This window comes from Phaenicophaeus curvirostris, chromosome 2 (genome assembly GCF_032191515.1).
Source record: "Phaenicophaeus curvirostris isolate KB17595 chromosome 2, BPBGC_Pcur_1.0, whole genome shotgun sequence".
NCBI classification, from domain to species: Eukaryota; Metazoa; Chordata; class Aves; order Cuculiformes; family Cuculidae; genus Phaenicophaeus; species Phaenicophaeus curvirostris.
Window position 1 is genome coordinate 5894301 of NC_091393.1, and position 18272 is coordinate 5912572.

Genomic DNA, 18272 nt, shown 5'->3' on the forward strand with positions numbered 1-18272 from the left:
CAATGTGATGACACCTTATATAAGAAAAATAGTATTTTACAAACTGTACATTTGGCATCTATTTTTAGATTTTTTTCTGTGTGTTTTTCGATTCCTTTTTTCTTTTTCCTTTTTTCTTTTCTTACAAAATAGTGCAAAATTACAGTGCATTAATAGAAGATTTTTCAAATCCTAATAAAAAGTCTGTATATTTATCTGCTTTGTTCATTCACTGAAAACAGTTTGGCACATTAGGATTTTGTATAGATGGAAAAGCTTCTCAGTTTCTTCTTCTCAGTGTGTCCATTCAATCTTTAAAACATTAAATTGCACCAAGGGAGTTAACTTTCCAAACTTTTTAATCTCATCTCATCTCATCTCTTATAGCATGTATGTAACAAAAGAAAACAGCAAAGGAAAATGTAGGTTTTGCAGTTAATTTATTTGCCAAACAGCATATGTCAGACTGGCTTTTCTTATCATGCTATAAAGAAAAGGATTGATGGGAATATTTTTCATTGAGTGACTGCTGAAGTGTTTAGTTACAGCTTCAAGGCTCTATAGGAAATTTATCTCAACTTTATACATATATATATATAAGTGTTGGTTTACTATCTATCTTCTAAATTTTGCTGTCATGCATGTCCTGGTATCTGGATCCAAACAGACTGTATCAAGCTGGAGGATAGTGTTTCATCAAAGTGTATTTTTCACTGGACTAATTCATATAAAGAGTAACAAACAATTTCTTTTGCTACCGATTTGCAATGATTAAATTATCTTCTTAATGATTATTTACTTAGGAATGTTAATGAAGAGTTCTCCCATGAATGAATGCTTCATTTGTACAGACTGGCACCATACCTCAAAAAAAAATGCCAACTCTCTCATTACTTGGAACAGCAAAGTTTTCTGTGTAATCATAAACAGGTGTGGTGCAGGCTGCAGGAGTCACAGTGTCTTAAGCTACTGAACATGAGCATGCTGAGAAATGTGTAGAAGATGTCACATGAGTCTCAGGTCAGTTCTTTGCCTCTTTGGCTGAAAGCAGGAATGAGAAAACTGACTGAGATCATAGAGTCATCTACTAGGTGTTGCCAAACAGAAGTCTGTACCAATTGACTCATAATTTAGGTTATTAACCTGGAGGTGAAAGGCTCCCTGACACATGAGCAAATCTCTGAACTATTCACTACACAGAGACTGTTGGTTTCAGTTAATTCTGTAGAGAATGTGGTGACATAAAAGATTCCCAATTAATTACCTTTCCAATAGAGTAATGAAGTGACTTTTTCCAATATAAAAACTGCAGGGTGATGTTTCCAGGCCTAATTATTTCTCATGAGTTTATGGTTTTATCATCTGTATCACTCTGTGGCATTTGTGCCATCAATTAAAATTACTACAGCATGGTTTGTTTAATCAACTTCTTTGCATTTCTGTACCCTTTATGAACTATCTAACCAGTATGAATTTTACACCAATTCTCAGAAGATAGAATTGGCTACAGCACTAGAACTAGTCATTCAAATATTAGAATGGAAACGTCCATGAATAAGAAGGTTGTTTTTTACCCCAGCCATGCCATTCTTGGTTCAATCCTTTATTACCAGCATGGAAATCTCCCAAATCATCTATTGAATCTTTCACTCCTGAGCAAGGAGTGAAAGATGAAGCTGAAGTAACTGTCTTGTATGAATCATACTAATTGATTTCAAACATTTAAAAATCACTTGCATTAAAAACAAACAAGCACATAAACCAGAACTGTAAGCCAGTATTAATAAAAAAAACCCACTGACTGGTGGGTAAATAAATACTTCCCCTGGTCTTTCTTCTCAAAAATGCACAAGCTTTGACCAAGGAAACACTTGATTAACCTATCACTGTTATGTTTAAATAGGTCAGAAGCCTCCTTGTCAGCCTTCACAGAGCCATCTCTTGTTCCCAATTTGCACACACAGTCGTTTACTGACAGAGTCTCATCTAGACTGAGCCAAATGAGGTTTAACAAGGACAAATGCTGGGTCCTGCACTTGGGGCACAACAACCCTATGCAGTGCTACAGACTAGGAGAAGACTAGCTAGAAAGGTGCCTGGAGGAGAAGGACCTGGAGGTGTTGGTAGATGGCCAGCTGAACATAAGCCAGCAGTGTGCCCAGGTGGCCAAGAAGGCCAATGGCATCTTGGCTTGTATCAGAAATGGCGTGACCAGCAGGTCCAGGGAGGTTATTCTCCCTCTGTACTCGGCACTGGTGAGACCGCTCCTTGAATCCTGTGTTCTGTTCTGGGCCCCTCACCACAAGAAGGATGTTGAGGCTCTGGAGAGTGTCCAGAGAAGAGTGATGAAGCTGGTGAAGGGGCTGGAGAACAAGTCTTACAAGGAGCGACTGAGAGAGCTGGTGTTGTTTAACCTGGAGAAGAGTAGCTGAGGGGAGACCTCATTGCTCTCTATAACTACCTGAAAGGAGATTGTAGAAAGGAGGGTGCTGGCCTCTTCTCCCCAGTGACAGGGGGCAGGACAAGAGGGAATGGCCTCAAGCTCTGCAAGGGGAGGTTCAGGCTGGACATCAGAAAAAGATTTTTCATGGAAAGGGTCATTGGGCACTGGAACAGACTGCCCAGGGAGGTGGTTGTGTCACCTTCCCTGGAGGCATTTAAGAGAAGGGTGGCTGAGGTGATGAGTGGCATGGTTTAGTGATTGATAGGAATGGTTGGATTCCATGATCCAGTGGGTCTTTTCTAATCTAGTGATTCTGTGATTCTGTGAAATATTTTCCTTTATAAGGAAAATCATGTATGTTTGAGAATGATTCTCTCTAGAACACACTCACTCCAGTTCAGAAGGATGCATGCATAACTAGTTTTTATGCTTTCTTCCTACAACAATCCTATTTCAGCAAGGCTCAGATTCTCTCATCTCCTCATACCATATATAAGTTCATTTACCTTGCACAGTACAGTTAGGCTATAGGTGAAGTGCCATGATGAGCTGGAGCATCAGGCAATGGGGGCACTTATAGTATGATGAAGCAGAAGAGTACGGTTTAGGTATATTGGATAGACACTAAGTCATAATTAGCACAAATAGTTTTCAGTGTAGAGTAGCCAGTCTACTCGCAGGATGGACACAAACGATGCAAATGAGGCCACATTTGCAGAGGCAAATCAGGTAACTGTCATAGTTCTCAAAGGAAATGAAAATACTGTTTGAAGTCCCAGTGCATTAAAGCATTTAAGATGCTCTTCAACTTAAGCACCTGCTTGAGTCTCATGGTCATAAGCATGTGCTTATGGTATTTCTTAAATAAAGTCCGCAAAGTACTGTTGCATGAGGACAAGATTTACTTCAAAATCAAAAAAGAAAAGAAAATTATAAGGATTCTTGAAGCCAGTTAAGAAATTATCTTACTGACAGAATTCTCTCTTCCCCCCTAATATTTTTTTTATTTAATAAAACAGATAACACAAGGCCAACAGGAGTCCCATTCTTGAATAATCAGCAACAATTATTGGTTCTTTAAATGAAGTTTGCTTGATTAGAGATGGAAGAAAATTACATGCCTTTTTTTTTAAAAAAAAAGCCCAGTTTGAGAAACAAACATGACTAGCTAAAAACAGTAAGTCACTGTTTACTGCTCTCAGTAGTGCCAGTTTCTCATACCTTGTTAAGCCTGCATGAACTCTACAAAACCTCATACTCATGCTCTCTCAGTCCACCTTAATTTTATTTGATATGTTCCTTAAAGGACAAATATGTTACTGGATGTGTCTTGCACAATCTGCAAGCCTTGCTTCGGCTGCTTGTTCATTGTGAAGTACAACCATCTCAGAGGGCAAGAGGTATTCAAAGAAACTGGCAACCGTGACTCACTAAGGAATGGCGACATACTGTGCAAGAGCTGCTGCAGTCATTGAGAGTCTGTGAAATGAAAGGAAAACTCTGCTTTACAAGGATCAGAGCCAGTTTTGTCTGATGTCTGTTCACATTCGATGGGGTATCAATGCATCTGCAGTTTGTATTTTATCTGTTTTGGGTCTTATTTTCCACACTGAGAAAGGCAGCAATCTTGATAGCTCAGTGCACAACAGAGAGCCTAAAATCATCCAAAAGAAGCCATTGTAAAGAAAGAATAATGATTGTTCTCTGTCTTTAATGACTGCCAACTTAACTTGTGACAAGTGCATATGCAAGATTATTGTGGGCTAGCAAATAAAATAAACTGAATGCCTGAAATAAAATTGTTTAGAAAAATAGTAAAAATTGGTGTGATTTCTCATCTTTCATTTCTCTTTTCTTGTACAGCTTTCTTCTTTTGGCAGGGCTACTAAGTAATAAAAGAGCACGTTGTTCCCTATTTTAACTAATTCCATGTAATTTACTTTTCTGTAATTAATTGGTTTTGCCTATTCTCCTCCACATTGATTTACTACTTGAGTCTAACACTAACTGTTCATGTAGGATGGCTGACTGAAGAAGCACAGACATCACAATACTTAATATTGTATATAGACAGAAATCTGTCTTCTGTGAGTTAGGTATGTAGGTCCAGGAAGACTGCTTTTATGCATGCATGCAGTCCAGATATTTTACATCTATTGCTTCACATCATTTACCACATAGGCTCAACACTTCTGAAGATGTTTCATCGTGTGTCAGCAGACCTCTTTATATCCAGAACTGCTTAAGGCTTGATACCTGTAGATCACTTTGAAATTTTCATAAAATGGCTGGTTCACTTATGTTCCAGACCACTCTCCTCAAGAATGTCAGTGAGGCGTTAGTGTCATGTCTCTTCTTTAGGATTTGGTCATGAGCCTTGGTCATTTCAATCTGGATTAGATTTCTTTCCTGTTTTATTAATATTTGAAAAAAAAATCTAGCAATACATCCTGAATGCAAAGTATAGAAGCCTTGTGTGGAGTTTCTTTGAAGAAAAGTTCTATCAAAAGACTTTCACATTTCTTCAAGTTCAGAGCAAGATTAGCCATGCTGACTGGATTCAGTGTTCATGGAGGTAATGACATTACTTGCAGGCTTAAAATTTAGCATATATTTCAAAACTTTCCTGTGTATATCTGAGGTAACATGTCATATATCTTATTATTGTGCTTACTAATTATTAGTATAAGAAATTATTAGCTGAATCTTGATACCAAGAAACCAGTCTGATTTGATGTAAGCCCTTGTAGCGCACAGAGCAACTCACGCTATTTGAAATGAGGAATGAAATAAAGGAGTGTGCATGTTCTCCAAGGGGTGAATGCACTTCCACTGAGATCAGTGCAAAGAACTTCCAAATTGTACCATCGAAGGAATCAGATTATTTAGTCCAAATAGTGGCATAAGCAGTGACTGAGAATTTCATAGTCCTCCTGAAAAGAAAGGTACAATGTCCTACAGGACAGAACATAGGCAAAAGCCACTTCCCTTCAAAATGACTGAAATACTACTCACATTACATCCATATCAGCACTTTGTTTTTAGAAGACTGGCCTTCATTTTATAGCATTAATTTGCAAGGTAAGCTCATCTGGTTTCATACTGGAATGCTGGTGAGTTTTAGAGGTTCATAGTATACTGCAAACTAGTTTTTAAAGATAGTAATAAATAGTATAGATAAATATCTGGATCAGAAAAAAACGCTTTTGAAGCCATAAGGCTTCAAGCACAAGTGATTCTATAACCTTTCCATGGAGTTTCTTGTTTTAGAAATGTAGCATTATTCTTACAGCTTTCTGTGTTTCTATTCCAGCCAGGGGTAAAAAAAGTGTCTGACAAATCATCTTATCTTTTGCTAAGGGTTTATCTTTGTTTATCCTTTATTCCCTTACTCCAGCAATGCTGTTGTCTGTAAGTTTAATTTTAAGTACTTCGTCAACTGCTTTGCCTGATCAAGTCTCATGCACTACATAAGCTGGAGGTTGTCAAGTTATTTTTTTTTTCAAGTAGAAGATGTGATTTGTAATATTTTGACCTGAAAAAAATAAGCCTATTGGCTTTCACTTGATACCAAAACATATCCATCATTTATGTCATTAACCAACCTTGTACATATGCATATATATATAGCAATCAGGTATTTAAGCCTTAGCTGTAAAAAAAAAATAAAATCAAATCACACATATTAAAGGCAGACATTTTAAACAATCATGACAATCATCACATTTTGTACTTGATATCAGAGTAAATTTAATACTTAGGAACTTATTTATATATTCAAATTTTGATAGCAACTCCTGATCTTAAAGAGTGCATTTGTTTATATTTGTCACATAAAATATTTTCAAAACCCAAAACTCATAAGCTTAATGAGTTGAATGGTTGACTATGTCAGCCTGATAACTTAGTTACTGAATGTCAGTATATTTATTTCAGAAAATAAACCATTTGGTCATTTTTTTTGCACATTCATAAACCATAACAGCAAGCCATTCAGCTATAATTAAAATTGAAATTGGGGACAAATCCACAATTATTCAAGAAATTATATGAGAGAAATTGCTAAAATATCTCAACAATCTATTTCTAAAAATCTATAATATAGGACGAAATCACTGCATGAAGCTGATGTGATTGAATGCCTATGTTAAAATCCATTTATCTTTGTATCAGTGTAACACCACTTACAGCCCTGGTCCAGGTAAACAATACTTGAGACATAATGAGACTTAAGGACATGCTATATTTAAATACGCTCAAAAATGAGATGAATCTGGGCTTTGGTCACTAAGGTTGTTCAACTTCTCTGTATCTGACTTCTTTATTCTTCAGAAGGTAAGAAGAGATATATTCCTAAAGTAATGTAGTGGAACTATTTGTCAGGAAACATCTTTTTAGAAACAAAATCTGTCTACTAGTCTAATAGATTTTAAAACTATATTTCTAGGTTCATCACCCTTAAAAAGGGGTGCAATTCATCACACAGGAATAATGATAGGTATGGAACTTTACTGTGTTCTTAAAATGTAAGATGAACCATAAAAAACTTGACTGTCTTTTGAAATATTACACACATTTTAGATGGGAATAGCAAATTATGTTTTTAAAATTTTCTCTAGCTTTTAAAAGTTGTGTCCACGTTTTCCAGATAGGTTAAACAGCAAATGTAATGTTAAAAATAATAGTAAAAACCTGTTAAAAATTACTAATTTAAGTGTAAGACTGGGACATATTTCACAGAAAATGTGGAAAATCTTGTTTAAAAATTATAGTAAACAATCAAATACTTTTCAGTGCACATAATTAGTATGTACATTATAATTTAAAACTGAGTATTGATGAATGCTGCTTATCTTTTAAAATCTCTTACAAAATATAAATAAGATATCCAAGACAGGACAGCTGATAAACCATGACATAAAGATCTGTTTTCTTTCTTTTTTCATCTCTTTTCCTCTCCTCACCCTTGGCTGGAAGTTTCTTCTGGCTTCTTCAAAAAAGTTTGTGCATGTGCACACACGCACACAAATTAATTCCAAAACCATTTTTCTAAATTTCCAATGGACTTGTATTCCTGGTGTCTTTTCACATGATCACAAGCAAGACATGCATGTGATTCCCAGAATCTAGGAAGATGCACTGAGAAATCCTTCTTCCAGTTGAAATAACTAAGGTACATCTTGTTATTTTTGTCAAGCATCAGAAGATATTCTGCCAGCTCTCTAGGGGAGAGAAAATCTTCCACATGTATGAAAGAGTCTGCTGGAATGTAATTCTCATAGTTTTCTCTGGAAGGGCCCAGTACAACAGGGACTGATCCGGCCAGAAGAGCATTGTAAAGTTTCTCAGTAATGTAATCTTTGTGGATTGAATTTTCAAAGGAAAGGTAGAATTTGCAAGTGGAAATAGTTGGAATCAAGTTTTTATCATTCACATAGTCTCCAAAGGCTTGTCCATAGGTATGGATTTCAATGTATTTGCTAAGCTCGTTGTAATACTTGACTCGAGCGTGCTCAGGGTTCCAATTGCTTACAACCCAACAGACCAAGTTTTCCTTACTCGGCACTTCAAATGTAAAGGAACTTGTACCAACCATCAAGAAGCCATAAGGCACCTGAATATCCGAATCACGCCGATAAGTTAGGGTCAGGTTAAAGAGGTGTTCAATGCCACTCTTTTGAGGAGTATGAGTTGGAGACTCCAAGTTCATCCAAATCCACTTCTGGAATGGTGGTCTGGCTTGCTGAGGTAAATTAGTCAGATCCCAGCTAATATCCCTGTGATGAATGAGAACAGCGTGGGATTTGTTATATAGTGAGCGGTCAATAGTCAGATGGCACCCGTGGATATTGAACATGGTTTGGCAGGATGTTAGATCAAATGTCTGACCAAATGGCCAGACCCAGATCAAGATAGTAGTCTCATTAAGATTATCAGTTTTGGAAGAAAAGAAGCTCTTCATTTTCAAAACTGAACTGGCTGATTCTATAGGACCAGAGATCCAGCTATTTGTTGGTTTGATATAAATAAGTATAAATGCCATGAAACAACCAAGGACAATGAAGATAATAAAAAATGGCCGGAAAATTCCTTTAGATGTCGATGTCATAATTTGTTCTGAGAAAAGAGAAGGGAAGAGAAAGAGAAAAAACAACATCAGATATTAAATTATATACATATATCCTGTTAAAACAATTAGACATCAGACATAAAACTGGATAGAACCTCAGTATCGCTGACCTGTAACCTCAGAAATTTCCTCTAAGTGGAGAGAGTATGGGTTGTTGTATGTTATTCATTGTTATTAATGACAAAGTGACAATATTTCTCCTCTTCACATTAAAAGCTAGTTGACATCAATTAAAAGCAGGATTTAATGCATCTCATGCTTGATATAAATCAATATATATCTTTAGAAGCTTAGAACTTAGTCAAAGAATTTGAGGGACATGTAAAACAGACAAAATTATCCTTTGATTATGTCTGTGTAAGGGATAACGTGCTGCATATTTGGTATATTCATATTTGCCTGCATATGAGTATATAGGTTTTGAGGAATGAAAAAGGAAGGGACTGGAACTTTGTAATTAATAAGACTATTTGAAAACTAGTTCATGTTTGATGGCTACACGGGGATGAACATTCATGTCTTCTCCACAGGAGTCCTAAAATAGCTAGGGAAGGAAAGCAGCAAGATTCTCTGTCCCCAAATGCAGCCTTGGACACTTCACATATAAAGAAAAAGGAGTAAAACAATGTCCTTTGATTGTTTTTATGCCATAGTGCTGTGTTATAAATTAGGAATAGTAGAGATATGCTGCATCTTTGTGAGGTACCATTTTTACCATGGGGAAAAATGGGTGCAGAATCAATATAGTCTCCCTTGTACTCCTTCTGGTTGTCTCTTTCCAAAAGAAGTGATAAATACCTTTCCAGAACATCTCTTCCACGTGGTTCTTGTGAAACTTAGCAAAGTTAGGGACTGCTTGTTGCTAATCTTTGCTCCTGAATGTAGCCCTATCGGTGCTCTATACATAAAAACTGCTAACAATGTAAAGAGTGCTATGACATAAAAGGAAAAAGGATTGGAAGTTAGTTACCAAAAAGAAGCATTCTGAATGTGCTGGCATACTGTAGAAAGGTAACTTTGCAGTGCTTTTCAATGACTATAAAATTTGTCTGGCTTTCTTTTACTGCATATTTATCAATTATTTAGGTTTCTAAATTTTGTTACTTTTGCTAGCTAGCTCCACAAAGAAATTTATAAAAATCCTACCCCTAAATACATGCTTGAAATATAGAATATAAATAAATAAATAAATAATTCAAAGCCACAGAGAGTAAAAAGATAATTTCAAGACTTTTAAGGCAGTTTCATAGCTTATCTTCTCTAACCTGTAAAAAAGGGGCTGTATGAGTGTAGCACTTACGATAAAAATGGTTTCACATTCATTGTTGAGAAAATTAAAAAGAAGGGAATGCTATGCTTAGCTTTACTCTAACATTACTCTAATATTAAATCTTGAGGAAAAAGGCATTTGCCAAAATGTCTTCCGTTTTGGGAAGGCAGATGGTCTTTATAGTTTCACTTATTGTGGTGGGTTAACCTTGACTGATTGTCAGGCACTCACCCAGCCACTCTCTCACTCCCCCTCCTCAGCAGGATCAGAGGAGAAAATAAGATGAACATCTCATGGGTTGAGATAAGGACAAGAAGATCACTCACCAATTACTGTCTCAGGAAAAATAGACTCACCTTGGGAAAATGAATACAATTCATTGCCAATAAAAATCAATTTTGATAGCAGAGATAAAAGTCAAAATAATACCTCTCCCTTCCAACTTATTCCCAGACTCAGCTTCTTCACTCATTCTCAACTCCTCTACCACCTCTCTGCCCCTAATCAGTGGAGGAGGATGGGGAATGGAGGTTTGCTGTCAGTCCAAAAGGATTCCTCTCAGTCTGTCTTTCCTCCTCATAGTTTTCACTTGCTCCAAGATGAGTTCTTCCCATGGGATATAGCCCATTCAGGAAAAGAACCTCTGTTCCTGCATGGGCTCTCCATGAGCTGCAGTTCCTTTACGGCATAGCCCTCTGCTCTGTCATGGGGTCTTCCCTGGGCTCCAGTACCTGCAGCAACGCCTCCCATGCTCCTTCTTTGATCTTGGCGCTCACAGGGTTGTTTCTCACACCTTTTTTTCCTCATTCTTTACTGCTCATGCCTTCTTTTTAAATACACTTTGTCGGAGGTGCCACTATCTTGACTGTAGGGCTCAGCTGTGCCTTCCGGCAGGGTAGGTTGGAGCTGGCTGGAATCTGCTGTGTTCCCATGGGGCAGCCTCAGCCTCTCCTCACAAGGCTGCCCTGCAGTCCCCACTGCCGGCACCTGGCCATGGACACCCAATATAGTCATACAAGACGTAGTGGTACATTGAGTCTGATTCTTTCATCTCTGCCCCTTTCTTTTGGACATAGTTTAGCAGATCCTCTCTGCTTTCAGCAAAACAAACATGAAGGGAGAAAAGGGGAGGAACTGTAGTGTCCATGACTCTTCCACTTATCCTCACCAGTTTAAATTCCTCTGAAAGAAATCTGTGGATTTACAGCAACATCACACTGGCTCTTTTTTTAGCCTATGTTGATTTTTGCTTCAAAATATGTCTAAAGGTGCAGTTATGACCCACAAGAGCACAAGGCTGTTCCCTGCCTTACTATAGTGAAAGTCAGAATGAGATCTCTGAGGAGGAAGGGATTTAAGTTGAGCAGCTCTAGGAGACGAAGCTTAACGAAAAGACAAAAGCCTGAGCTGATCTTCGTGTAACTCTGTTCAATTCTCTGCTGTTGAAACCAACACAGAGAATAAGTATAGATTTTCACTGAACAGATAACATGAGCTGAGTGAACAATAGGTTGGGAAAGGTGTCTATTCACAGAGACTGTTCATTTTCTAGGGATTGAAATGGATGAGAAATCAGAAAAGGACTTTAACATTGTGCTTTGTAACTTAGCCTTCAGTTAAAGCCCTTTGACACAAGCCTCTGATAGGGATTATTTTACACTGAGCTCTTCTGCTAACTAATAGAAACCCTGCATCATCACATGGCAGTTCTTGCTACATAGGAAATGACCAGATATTATGTATTCTATTCTCTGCTTGAAATTCTAGTGTGTCCACAGTGTTGCATTTGTATAGGAATCTTTTGAATAGTAGTGCCAATATGAAGATAGTTGCTGTCTGTCTGTGCTACCCAGAGTATCAATATGAACATCTTACACCACTAAACAGGTGAATTTAGCTATTTTATCCCTTCCAGATCTGTTTTGCATTGCTCTGCTGCCCCGTGGACTCATTTGCTTCCTGCTGATCTAAGACCATTGTTCTTAGATTTTGCCTTTCACCAGAACGCTAGCTTAAAGTCACAATAGTAATTTTTAGTTTTCCACCCTTTGGAGTCAGAAAACTATTCATTTGGCAGACTCATACATCCATTAGACATATTAGGCATCATTAGCATGCATTACTTTGAAGCTACTGCTAGCTGGATAGCAGAAAAGGGTTGTAAAAGCGAGACCCATTAAAACCTGGAATGACAAGCTTGCAAAGAAGCAAAAGATTTGAGCAGACTCCTAAAAATACCACTTACCTATACCCCAAGTTGCTGGACAGGATTTTGTCATGGAATTCTACTTTTCTATTCCATTTTGTGCCATCTCCAGTAATAACTATTAAGACATGCCCTGGGAACAGGAGTAATTTTTCAGTATGAAGTGCTGACACTTCAGATGCAATAATTCTGTTTCATAAAGCAGATTGAGGAACCTATGGAATGAACCAGCAAACTCTGCCTTCATGGCTTCTGGGACTGAGCACTACACACAGACTTCACTATACTTCAGTACACTGAAGACGTCATAAGCGTCTGTTGACAAACACTACCCTCTTGAGAAGTAGCTTGACCCTACTCCTAATAAGTACAGGATGCTTTTTTTGTCAACTAAAATTAATGTGATATTTTTTTTCACAATATTCTCAAAAATGTAGAGTTTTTCCCATATTTTATTTCCTTCCTCCCCTTTGTGCCCAAGGTAACCATCGGTCTCCTGCTGTGATTTTCACTATAAAGGTGAGCTAAGGAGCCATTTGTTACCAGACATCCAGCCAAGTAACCTTAGCTCACCCTTCCTCTTTCACGGTTTTTCCTTCCACCATAGAATAACAAATTTCCCTTTTGCAGATCCCCTCCCCCATCAATCCCTGGCATGCCAAACTCTGAAAAGAAAACTTTGTCAAAGAAATGTGTTTACTAAGATTTTTGCCAACTGGAATAATTTGGTACTTTTGATAGTTTTGTTGCAAAGTACATTTCAGAGTGTTGTGGCAAAGCAAGTGTTTTCTAGATGCTTTTTTCCCAAGCTGAAAGTATAATATTTCATCAGTACAAGACTGTTTTTCTCAGTACAAAACTTCGGAAGGCTCCTTTTTAAGTGCAAAGCTTGGCATTACATCATCAAGCAACTCCATTTAGCAGCAATACAAACAGGGCGATAGAAACAGGGTGCCGGTAACGTTAACCCCAAGTACACCAGGCAAGGCTTGTAAAAATATATCTATTTTATGAATGCATCATGCCCTCTAAGAAATAAAACAGAATTTTATGGAAACTATTTTATCTTTGTGTCATTAAAACAGTGACTTCTCGATCACTCAAGAAGGGATAGACACACTTTTTTTTTCTGGTTATGCAGCACTGCAGGAGGGAGAAAATGTAACCTTTTGGGTCAATAATACCAATGTCTGTTTCCCTGGTATATTTTTACACCAGTTTCTCTGGTATGCCCTCAAGGTTTTGCCAGTAGCCCAAAATATATCATTACTTGCAGAGGTATAACTTTTCATACTACTCTGGTACTGGGGTTTTCCAAAGGCAAAAGATAATATTTTAAAATTAAGCTGGAACAAAGATTTTTTAAATAGAGGGAAAAAAAAATCACTTGTTACTTTCCTCTTTTTAGAATTCTTAAGTGTTCAGGGCTACTTCTTATCTTCATCATCAGTTGGTCTCAGGATAACTCAAGAAATACTTAACAACCTCAAGATAGCCTCTGGGGATCACTTGTGGGGTCAGATTGGACATTTCTAGCACAGAGGATTTATCAAGATTGAGGAGCAGAAGGACACAGAGGTTAGCAGACGTGTCAGAGGTAGGCCTGTTTAGAAGCAGACACCTAGCTTGGTAGATACTCCAGGATTATTAAAAGGACAGTCAATGCAGTGGGAACTGACAGGAATCACAAGCAGACAACTGTTATTGTAAGTAAGAAGGGTCATTTGAAATTGCTCACCCTGCCCTATGGCATGTTTCACCAGCACTGGCCATGGCATATCTTCATTCATACTAAAAGCTGTGTTTTCTTAGACCACACTTGCAATTAGATGGAGCCTGTTCGCCTGCAGTATTAAAAGAAAACCGATTGCCTCAGGGTAGTTTGCACTTGACTACTACTTATCTCCAAGCCACCATTGTATGGATGTGCCCCAAACTGCTTTTGCTCTAGTTCTCTGAAACTGAAGAATGCTTCTTCTTACTGAAATTTACTCTCGCAACTCCCAGTTATGCCTCCTCGGATGCAGTTGAGATGGTGATTTTTTTTCCCCCACTATCCACACATGGGCTTACTTCTATGCCTTTCCACGCCTGTCCCACAGATTTCTGAAAGCAGCCCGGTATGAAAAGGCTCAGCAGAGCTGCATGCAGTTATAAAGGCTGGAAATGAATGAATTGCTAATCTCAGACTGCGTATTTCTATTCTATTTGCAACATTCTTTTTCTTCCCCTCTCCACCTCCTTTGTTTTCAGATTATTTGTTCAGTTCCTCAGATTCCAGTTTTGTGTATTTGAACTTTCAGAACGGTATAGAATAATTTTATTCAGCAGTAGAAATTTTTATTTTGAACGGTTTTAGAAAAATCATCTATGAGGACCCCAAGGACTGGTAGCCATTAAGACTGATTGCTTAGGGGTGGTGCTGAACTTGTCACTAGAGACTGTTAAGAACAGGTTAAACAGGCATCACTCAGCAATGAGAGACCAGATTCTGCCCCCAGGTCCTGGGGCTGGGCTAGATAACCTCACCTGACTCCTTTCAGCCTTGTGCTTGGTGATAATGTTAAACACAGATTCTTGTAAAATGCGCCTAATAAAAACATAAGTTGGCAGTCTAAAACTGCAAAGAATTGCTGAAAAAATCAAGAAAGAAGTCCCCCATCTTGAACCTGTCTTGCAAACTATGAAATAGCCATATCGTATAGGGTGAAATTTCGAAGAAAATCAAAAGATTGTGTGTACAACAACAAAGTCCCTGGTTTCAAAGGCAGAACATAAAACTTCCTGTCAACTGCTAGCTGGGGTACTGCTGCTTTTTTTTCAGAATCTCTGAATATTGTCCCCTCAGGCCTTGCTGAGGAAAACCCTATTCTCAGCCTTTTCCCAATTGCTGTGCAACACACAGCGTGCTGCTATGGCTCAGCAGCCTCCAGCCTTCTCCTGTTCTTGTCATCTATCCTCCCTTACCCACAGCAGTCACACACTGTCACTTTCCAGCTGCTTAGGCAACAGCTCAGTGGTTCCTTTCTGTGATTCGGCTGTACAGCAAAAGGCATTAGCCAGGGATGCAGAATCTTTCAGAATAGGAGGGAAATGGCTATAGCATTGCTACTCAATCTGGACTGACCCAAACTCTACTCCCACTGCCACATATGAAAAAAAGAAGTAGAATTACCCCAAAATCCTGCCTGCAGGGAGCTTTTTCCATACAATCTGGCATTAGCATGTCATGGTTTAATCCCAGCCAGCAACTAAGCACCACACAGCCACTCGCTAACTCCCTCTCAATGGGGTAGAGGAGAGAATCGGAAGGGTGAAAGTGGGAAAGCTCGTGGGTTGAAATAAAGACAGTTAAATGAGTAAAGCAAAAGCTGCGCACAACAGCTAAAAAAAACAAGGAATTCATTCGCTGCTTCCCACTGGCAGGCAGCTGTTAAGTCATCTCCAGGAAAGCAGGGCTCCATTGTGCATAATGGTTACGTGGGAAAACAAAATGCCATAACTCCAAATGCCCCCCTGCCATTCCTTCTTCTTCCTCTAGCTTTCGGTTCGAGCTGGATATCAGGAAAGAGTTTTTCATGGAAAGGGTCACTGGGCACTAGAACAGGCTGCCCAGGGGGGTGGTTGGGTCACCTTCCCTGGAGGTGTTTAGAGGACGGGGGGATGAGGTGCTGAAGGACACGGTTTAGTGATTCATAGGAATGGTTGAACTCAATGATCCAGTGGGTCTTTTCCAACCTAGTGTTGCTGTGATTCTGTGATGTGTTAGTGGCAGATTGCAGTGGTTGGACTCAATGATTCAAGAGGTAATATCCATTTAGTGAGTTGGGGTCAGCTGTTCCAGCTGTGTCCCCTCCCACCTTCTTATGCATTTCCCACCCACTGTTGGAGTGAGAAACAGAAAAGGCCTTGACTCTGTGCAAGCACTGCTCAGTAGTAATGAAAACATCCCTGTATTACCACTGTTTTAAACAAAAATCCAAAACATAGCCCCATACTAGCCCAAACGAGCACAAGTGTCAGGACTTCCCACTTCAAGTGTCAGGATGCTCCACTTCACACTGCAGCTGTATCTCATTCTAAATATAAGCTTTTCGATTTGTCTCAGAGGCAACATGAATACACTCAATTCCCTCCTTGGCACAACTGGAAATTACATGCATGCAAAGCTTTTAGAAACCTCATCAACATTGCAAGCCTTGGTAACATACAGAGACAGGACCTTTTATACCCCAAGTTCCACACTGACTTATCTACATTGCAGCTAGTTTATGACTGAGAGCATTCTCTGAAATGGGTGCTGGCTTTCCATACTGTGCTGGCTACAGAAAAGATTCTTCACTACAGCAGCTTAGGAGCAAACATTATCTGCCATGCCAGGAAAGTGCTTTTTATCTTCCTGAAGATAAAGTTCATTCTAGCTATACAGCACAAGCCAGTTCACACTTCTGAAAAGGCTCTGCACCAAATGAAGCTCATCAAAGAAATGCTCCTCCAGAAGCAAGTGGTCTCTTTTTCCCTTCCTTCCATGTGTTTTGGAGATAGCAAACTGCTGTTCTCTCTGATACTGCCAGAACTGCAGAAAGGGCTCTTCAGTAACTTTGTGGCTTGCTTGTAAAACTGCAGCTGACCAGATGAAATATTAATAATATACCTGAACAAGCTATGTGTTTGTGGTGGCCATCAGTCCACCAGAAAGCCCTAGTTAACTCACAGGAGCTGTGAAAATTGTGTGACCTAAGAGGAGAGATGGGGCATAAAATATCAGAACAATAATAATGGGTTTTGCTATGCATGTGTGCTAAATTCCATGTCCCAGAATCACAGTTGGTTGTGGCTAATTCCCTAGTATACAGTACCCTAGTAGAGTGGAAAAACAACTCTTCCTGTAAAACAGAAAATCAGAATAAGTGAACACTTACTGCAGGGGATGTTAGTTCAGTGGAAAAGCAAGACTTTTGGAGCCCTAAGCACCAGCTGTATGTGTAGATATGATCAGAGGCTGTGTGCAGTAGTTACACTGCTGAATCTCGCTGCATAGGCAAGCTCAAAAATTTTAGCCGGGATTTAATGCTGCTTTTTTTGCAGATGTAAGTGTATAGATCTTGAGGATTCTGCCAGTGGCAGCATAACTCCTGAGACAGCTCTGTAGCCTAGAAAGAAAGCCTGAGAGGCCTCTAAAAATACCATAAAATCCTCATAATCTGATCTCTACTTAACATTACACTTCTCTGCCTACCTAGCACCTTTTCCTTGGGAAACTCATTATGCCTCTGTGTTTGGGATCTGTACTATGTAGCTGTTTTTTTAGGATGCAGGTCAATGTTCGTGCTTTAAGTTGCAGTCTTAACTGCTACAGATACTAGTTGCCAGAGAGACAACAACTGCCCTAGAGAGAAAAGGGAGCAACTGAAGTGTTCAAATGTGCTGTAGTCTGCTCAGTGGCAGAAAGGGAAAATGGCATTTACCAAAACAGTCAGAAGGAATGTGGAGAGGACAGGCGATGATTTAAAGGCCTTTTATTACTTTTTTTTTTTTTTTGGAAACATACTCATATTCTTTGAAGATCAGGAACATAAGACCTTTTTTTCCCCTTCTTTTTTCCTCTAACAGAATGGAAGGATGGACATTGACTTTAGAAATACAGCCAACCAAATTGCATTTCTTGACTATTCTGAATGAAGAATATGAAGTAACTAGGTATTTCTCAAGAGGTCTAATGATGGCCAAGAGTCCTCATTCAGGTTCTGCTACCTGCTCTCTACATGGCTTGAGCTGAGCTCCTTTCATAAAAGGTCACCAGTTACTCAGAACTTCAGGTCAGAGTCTGTTTATAGGGAATACAAATCCTGGATGCTACAAGATGCTGAGTACCAAAAATGATGCTTGTTTTCCATCTGGGAAAACTGCAATTCATGTAAGCTATGTAATGCAGAGCACTTGTGATTTTAAGGACATCGGCATGAAATTAATGGACAATTGGAGAAAAGGAACAGTAGCATGAATCATTTTCCCATTGCACAGAAAGAGTTACGTTTTCAAGGTGACTTGTCTTGGCAATGCTAAATGCTTCAAAGAGAGAGGCTGGTAGGCGTAAGATAGAAGGTGATTATCAAACAGGATTTTCTTTTTCTTGCTGCAGCAAACCAATTAGTATGTCACTATAATGATTATCCAAGTATGGACATTGAAAAGAGGAACACAAGACTTTTAAGAGTCCAGTCCAAGTGGCTTCTTATTCATG

At 38.8% G+C, this 18272-nt stretch overlaps 1 protein-coding gene across 2 annotated transcripts in view; it reads right to left on the minus strand.

Moving 5' to 3' along the window:
• Positions 1 to 5301: 5301 nt before the first annotated feature.
• FUT9 (fucosyltransferase 9) overlaps positions 5302 to 18272 on the minus strand; it is a 96027-nt gene continuing 83056 nt past the window's right edge. For both annotated transcript variants that reach the window (XM_069851174.1, XM_069851173.1), the window contains exon 3: positions 5302 to 8539. In XM_069851174.1, coding sequence (XP_069707275.1) covers positions 7452 to 8539 — 1088 coding nt within the window. In that variant the 3' untranslated portion in view covers positions 5302 to 7451. The remainder of the gene's footprint in view (positions 8540 to 18272) is intronic.